At 37.5% G+C, this 8,104-nt stretch overlaps 1 protein-coding gene across 1 annotated transcript; it reads left to right on the plus strand.

The window, feature by feature from the left end:
• The first annotated feature begins 7,141 nt into the window (after positions 1–7,141).
• LOC130042307 (olfactory receptor 10AG1-like) lies at positions 7,142–8,104 on the plus strand. The gene has a single exon (XM_056134488.1). The coding sequence runs from the start codon at positions 7,142–7,144 to the stop codon at positions 8,102–8,104; it is 963 nt and encodes a 320-aa protein (XP_055990463.1).

Raw genomic sequence — 8,104 nt, forward strand, 5'->3', positions numbered from 1 at the left:
GGTCAATGCTGCTGTCCTGGACATGGAGGTTCCTATTTCTATGGTTACTGCAGTCTGTGGAGACCCATCTGAGTTCTAAAATTAAACTATTTACATGATGCTCGCCACAACCATGCCTCCAACCCCATGCCAGGTAGTTTCACTCTGAGTACCCCAGAGTGGGGCAGTTGAAAGCCCTCTTCCCACAAGTTTACCCAACCCCGGATGCCAAAAACTCCCAGAACTCATCACCACCATATGGCTGCTCTCCACATGCTTGGGCAGAGACTCACATAGGAGTGAACCTATTACTGAACCGTGTGGACACAAGTAATCTTAATCATGGCTGTGGCTGGAACCGGAGGTCTTCAGCTGCCGGGGCTCTGTTCAGGGTGGGAAGGAAAACTCAACACACCCTCCTCCAAGGGTCCTGGTGAGGACAGCCAGACACAGAGGCAGGAGACTCCGGTTCCAGCCACAACCATGCTTAAGACCACTCTGCACACGTTCGGATGAGCCTCACGCATGAAAGAACTAGCAGAGGAACCCAGGTGTGTGGGACCTGGGGCATAGATCTCCAAGCCTGCTCAGATTGGGACTGGGGCCTCCTCTACCCAGATCCCCCACCTTCCAGTCTGTAGATGTTACACCCACCAACTGCCGCTGGGAGCTGTGTAATCCCATCAACGACCAAGACCCAGAGACTATAAAACACAGCTCCTGGAAGACATCTTATTATCTAGTTCTTACTCTTGAGAACCTGGCAGGCTACCAAAAGTATCCTGCCCACACGGCAGATTCTGGCAAACTCCCCATGGCATAGTCAATATGCAAAAACCAGTAACAATGATGGGTCTCATTCTCCTGACCCTGAAAGTGCCTTGAATGTGGCACTTTCTAAAATCTCAGGGCTAGGATGAAGGAGACATTACTGGTGCCTGCTTGAGGCAATCGATGAACAGCAGGATGACAGTGATATAGTGATACAGTGGACACAAATGCAACTGTGCCACACTTCATACCACATACTGTACACATACTCCAAGAGTACTGCACCACATTTGATAGGGTTCAAAGCGGGAGATAACCAATCTTAGAGGGAAATATTATTTTTACATATATTTATGCACACAAAGCTCAACTTCTAACAACATGTTAGTGATCTCTTGTAGAAGGGCTTAATGTCCCCTGGGTGGAACACAACAATTCTCATCCTTTTTTCTCTAAGGATACTATTTTGTAGCATTTTCAGTGGTTTTTCATAACAATACAAAATATGTTATTTTGGTTCTGCTTTGGGGCAGGGATTGGGGTTCAGGATGCAAACACCCGAAATATGGTGGTGGGAAGGTGTAATGGTGGGATTAGTGTTTGAATATTAAATGCGATGAAATATTATAAACTGCTTTATAAAATAAAAACATAGACACAATTTTTTAAAAAATAAAATTAAGCTGCTTACAAAATCTCCAGGATCTCATGGAGTCTGAAATGGGCAACATTCTCTAGGCTTCTTGTTCTTCTGAAAGCCTGGAAGTCATGACCATGAACTGCCACTGGTGCCCTATAACCTCATTAATGGGCCATAATCCATGATCAACTTGAGCACCACCAGAGACTCATAAATATATCTCAGAAGAGATCAAAAGCTGCAAAGTTGCCTCCTGACCCATGCCAGGCTGAGTCTCATCTGGGACACCCTGGACCGGGGAAGGTGAGTATACTGCTCACCCAAACAGAGCCCGTGCATTCCAAAACCTCCATAACACAATTACCACCATACTTATGGTAGAACTCCACAGGATTCGTATTAGCCTCATCTAGGAATGCATCTGTTGAAAAGCTCAGGTATGCTACTTTTGAGAAAGTAGCATACCAACACACTCCAACATCTCCCGGCTCTCACAGAGTTGGGGATAGGCGATCTCTCCCCACCCACCTGTTTTTCTGGGAGTCTAGCAGTCACCACAGAAGCTGCCTTTGGCACCATATAAGCTAATTAACCAGCCATGATCCAGATACTCAAAAAAATCTTGAAAAAGATCAACAATCTGCAACGATGACTCTAGATCCCAAAGTCACCATCCAGTTAAAAATTTAACTCCTGCTGTATCACCCCATTCAAAATTTTAGAATTCCATGATTTCACAGTTTTATACCACTGATGTCCCAGGAGGAGCACAGCACATTGGATGGGAATGTAAAGTAGAAGGCAATCAATATAGATTAAGAAAATATTAGGACACAAAACTCAACCTGTAACAAAATGTTAGTAATCTCTTAATAAGGGCTTAATGGCTCTAGAGTGAGATAAAAATAATTTTCACACACTGTTTTATAAAAACTTTCTTTCATTTTTAGTGAATTAATCATATTAACCAATAAAAAATAAATTATTTAAAACCTGCTGTTGGGCCTAGTTTGGGTGGTGTGGTTGGGAAAAATAAAATAATGCTTATGAGAAGGTATACTGGTGGTGTAATTAGTGTTGGAACATTGAATGAAATAGAACATTGTGAACAACTTTATAAAAATAAAATTAAATAAAAAACATGGACATCCAAATAAAGGAGTTGCTTAATAAAACAGGTGTAATACAGACAACCTCTATAGTTTACCTGCTAATCTTATAGGCCAGATATAAAAAACAATAGTAGGGTAGAATCCATTGTAACTTTAGTACCTATGCTTTCTCTCTTGACCTGTGTTTTCTTTATGCATCTACCATGATGGTTTCCTTTGGTTTGTCTTAGGGTCATGGTTAGTTTGGCACAGGTTAACTAATCTCTATCTTCCTGTCAATGATTGTCCCAACTGAAATAAAATTATATGCCCGTAACCTTCATGTTTCCCCATTCCTGTGACAGCTTGGCATTCATTGATTGCTATTTTGGCTTTTTATGAATGGGGAAATATGATGCCTATAGGGAAACTGGTGTCAACGATATTGGTCAAGTTCTCTAAGACTTGAACTTGAGGCTTCTGGTGGCTGTGTGGGAGCTATCACCAGGAAGTCAATGGGACTGCAGGGCCAGGCCTCGGTTCTGGTAAAGGTTGAAATGAAAGGAATGAGTGTCCAACCTGAAGCCTGTGTGTAAGGTCCAGTAGTGCCACTGAGAAGGTTTGGAGAAATCATGACTCCTTCATTGCCTACCAAATCCCAAGAACAGTCCTTCACAAGGGATACCTTGGTCATAGCTTCACCTAAAGAGAGAGCTATAAAATCTCTGCTGAGGCCTTAGTCCTATCTCTTCTTGAGCTGGATAACAAGCTGGCCTGGGATCCTGTGGGAGGGAAGCACCTGAGCCAGCCACCACACTTGAACACCACCAGGGAGAGTCATGGGAGCAGAGCCAAGAGTAAGTCCGGAGCACTCCTGGGTGAGACCCAAAAACAAAAATGAAAATATAGATTGCTTTTTAACCATTTCAAATTAGTGTCCTTGAATAGAGTCCAACTGAAAGACTGAATATCTTACACAAATTGTGAACAAACTAGTTTAATTCCCAAGAGACAGAGAAAGGGAGGCAGGGGAGGCAGGTGCAAAGGAGCGGCCAGGAAGTTAGTAGGTCCCAGACCACATTCCACAGAGGGAGACACTTCATAGCAGCATGGATCCAACCACAGACAGTCTTGGTTATGTTTCTAATTACCACTTGATAAACAGAGCATTGTAGTTAAAAACACAACTAGGAAGATACCCTTACATTCACTGAGTCTATGCTTGTAGTTTTCTATTTAAAAGGCTCCATCAATTTAACTAAAGCATGTGTTCAAGAAAAAAATGACAGCTGATTATTTTTCTTAATATTTTAACCATAAATTTGGTTTATAGTGTTGTATTCTTTATAAATAAGAAAGTTATTTTTATATCGAAAGGTAAGCTGTAAATACTTTATCCACAGTAATTCTTTGTGATTTAACAGTAATCACTATTTTAATAAATTCAAATACCTTTTTGTGTATTTATGTGTATTATGTTTGTTATTATTATTATTATTATTGTTGTCATTATTAATTCGGTGGTTGGATAACACGTGGTGTTCCTTAGGTGTTGCTCCAGATTCAGTGCCCCAGGACACTCCTGCTGGTGCTTAGAAACCCCATTCTGTTACAGATCAAAGCCAGATCTCCTGCATGGAAATACTGTGCTCAGCTTGATCCCCTGCACCTATCATGTAATTGTTAATTATAATAGATATTAAGGGAAAGCATAATGGATATTTCTTTCAAAAAGATCCATTTTGAAGATAGATCTTTTGGGATTGAAATATAGGCTATAACTTAATTTTTTAAATTTTTTTATTATAGTGAGGTTTACAATGGAAAAGGAACTGGAAATCAACTTGCCTTTGTAAAGAATTCTCTGTTGCTTAGTTTATTGGTATTATTCCAAATATTCAAAATAATATTGAGCATTGACTATGTTATAGTACCCACTGAGTTCTGATTATTAATGTGCGTTCAAACATGCACTGTTGAATTTGAAGTTTCAGGGTCACATATACCTTCTTAATCCTGAAAAAAGTTTTATAAATTCCTCTTTATTTGTCTAGATCTTTATGCAAAACGTGAATTACAGTAGTGCCTGCTTCATTCATAATTTTACAGAAAAGGAAACGTATGTGTCATTACTAACTATAAATGATAGAGGAGATGTTCAAAGATTTAGTGACAGTAGACAATGTCAAATAACTAGATCTCTTTTCTCTCCACAGCTGGGCAGAGTATGTTTAAACTTAAAATCTATGCTTTCTGCTAATAGGAGAACATTTAGTGAAACAGAAACTCAGTTACCCATGGCAGAATTTCTAATGTTCTGTTCATTAGTAACATAGAAAATATATGAAGTTCAGAAAATAAAGTAAGAAAAGAAAGCTATCATTGAGGATGCTTTATTTATCAAATAGACCCAAAGTTTAAAATCAAACTTTACTTTTATTTTTGTTTTCTAAGTAAATTTCTAATTATTTTCACAAAATATGAATATAATTCAAATTGAATAAAGTAGGTAAATAAGTATTTATAACACCCATGTCTTTTTAGATTTTTTCTTCTAGTTTGGGTAAATTATTTTAGTGCTGGATCAAAGATGGACAAAATAAAAACAGAAGATATAACATGAGAGCTAAAATAATGATAAATATAGGAAATAATAACTATATAACCATGTTTAATATAAATATAACTGTTGGCTTTAAGCCAAGCTATTTACAGAAATCTGAAATTTCACTTCTCAAAACTCACTGAGCTACATAATAACTTGTACTGCATATATTTTCAATAAAGAACATTCAACTTTTCCAGATACCAGAATTTAAATTATTTCCATTTTAAGTTTGGTAATGCCATATTCTCATTTCCACAAGTACTTTACTAATTAGAACATGATTGCTAAACTCAATAGGAAACCATATGCAGGTATTAATTATCAAATATACTTACACCACTCACCCACAGAAGCATAGGGCTATCTATTGAAATACATGACTCTACGACATAAGGACTTTTTTTTTTTCTTTTTGGTCACATCCGGCAATGCTCAGGAGTTACTCCTGAATCTGCACTCAGAAATCACTCCTGGAGGTGCTCGGGGGATCATATAGGATGCTGGGAGTTGAACCCGGGTCGGCCGCAAATGCCCTACCTGCTGTGCTATCACTCCAGCCCCCATAAGAGCTTTTTTTGAGTGAAAGAATTTTCATTATCTTTCCTTAAAAATAAAAAAAAAATAATCTAATTGCCTCAGGTATCCCTCATCTCACGTGGCCCAAACACCCGTTATATTCTAGAACCCTAATATTGAACAAAGAGCTTGGTTGGTGAGACTTGCCTAAGGAACTACCATACCTCCGAGCACTGCTTTGGAACACTCTCCCACAAAAATAAAAGGAGTCTAATAAGTCTATTTGCTCTAATAGCTGACAAAGTGTGAGAGTAGGTAGAAATTCACTAAGAAATGGTCTGGAAGTCCCTCAATACTTTGAAATTTCCTTGACATAGATCTTGGTGTAATATCTGGTTTATCTGACTTCACCACCAGTCTGTAATCTCCAAGATAACCCCAAGTAAGCTCTTAGCATTTATCATCAGCACCCTTTGTTATCAACAAACACACTTTGATTATAGCATGTACTTAGAATTATTCTACCATAAACTATTATGTGTAGTACAAATTCTATGTCGATTCACCGCCTGATATATTCATTAAACATAGTCAGCTCCCTGAAAATTCAGTTCTCCTCTGCTGCACCTGTTTGTCCATATAATATCATTTCAGAAGGACATATATTTATGAAAATGGTGATATAAAAATCTAAAAGTATTGAGAAGACATAAAATGAATAATACCTACTAAAATGTGAAGAGAGGAGAAATAGAAGAAAAAATAAAACTACAGAAAGAAAAACAGGAGTTGACAAGAGAAGAGAGGATGAGGAAGCCAGTTCCTACTTATGCATCCCATGATAAAATTGAACATAGACCAGGTTGGTGTTCATTGTCATCATTTTTGAGTCAACATTAGATTGATAGCAAAGGGAAGCTCATAGTTTCATTTTGGTAGTACATCTGGTTTTATACTAAAATCAGACAAAGAATTTATTTAAATGAGACAGATGAAAGAGGAATTATTATAAATGGTTTCATTTATTTGGCATTTGTGAAATGGATAAGAAATTGCTCTTTCAAATGTAGAAATAGAGTTTTTATATGAATATGGACTCTGAAAAGTAGATAAAGATTTTACAATCATGACATTGTAGATTTCATCATATGTGAATCTGGTGGAAAAACCATATTGAATTTGAAGAGAGGCTAGGAAGGATTGATACAAAGCACAAAAGAAGGAGTATAAATATTATTCACAAAAATTTCATTTGCTATGCATTAAAATGTACTGTACATTTAAAATATATTGTGTTTTTATAAGAAACATTTATTTGAGATAAGAAAATACTATAAAAGGCCTTTGTTACTTTTCAATATTTTTTTTGGTTTTGTAGGATATTGAACTTGAAATTTATTACAAAGAATAGATAACAAACCAGGATAAATATCCATTGCCAGCTAATTAAAAATTATGTGTTCAGTGAGTCACATTATGCAACCTGACACAGAAGATTAAAGTCACTTCAAAGCATTCAAATATTTTCATTCATAAATGAAAACCACAGGACAATACCCAGTGTGGGAAAACATTTCGACAGTGGTGGATTTCATTCTTCTTGGTTTTTCGGATGTTCCTAAACTTCAAGGATTTCTTTTTTGGGTAATTTTGATTATGTACACTATAATTTTGATGGGAAACAGTCTCATTATTATAATAACCAAGGTTGATGCTTCCCTCCAGTCTCCCATGTATTTTTTCCTTGGCAATTTTTCTTTTTTGGAAATGTGTTATGTATCAGTAACTGCTCCCAGATTATTATCAGATCTCCACATACCAAACAAAAGTATTTCTTTTGTGGCCTGTGCTGTTCAAATGTATTTCTTTCTGATCTTTGGAGCTACTGAGTGCTTTATTCTCACTGCGATGGCTTATGACAGGTATGTGGCCATTTGCAACCCATTGCTCTACCATCTCGTCATGAGCAATAGACTGTGCCTTCAACTGGCAACTATCTGTTGGCTCGGTTCCATTCCAGTCTACACCGGCTTCACCTATCATGTCTTCTCTTTGTCCTTCTGTGGCTCGAACCAGCTGAATCATTTCTTCTGTGACGTGCCACCAGTAGTTCAGCAAATTTGTGGGGACATACTTATGACTCAGATGCTGATTTATATAATTGCTCTTCTTGTCGTCACCATTCCCTTTATACTTATACTGTGCTCATATGTGAATATTATCTCCACTATCCTGAAACTGCCGTCAGCTACTGGGCGAGCCAAGGCCTTCTCCACTTGTTCTTCTCACCTTACGATTGTGATTTTATTCTTTGGATCAGGAATAATTGTATACTTAAAACCAATATCCAGTTCCTACAAGGGTATGGAAAAGATATTTTCTCTTATATATACCATTATCATACCCATGTTTAATCCCTTGATATATTGTCTGAGAAACAAAGATGTTGTGGTTGCACTGAGGAAATTTCTACTGAAAAGCAGTGACTCAAAGATGTAA

Source organism: Sorex fumeus, unplaced genomic scaffold (assembly GCF_029834395.1).
Source record: "Sorex fumeus unplaced genomic scaffold, SorFum_2.1 ptg000007l, whole genome shotgun sequence".
Taxonomy (NCBI): Eukaryota; Metazoa; Chordata; class Mammalia; order Eulipotyphla; family Soricidae; genus Sorex; species Sorex fumeus.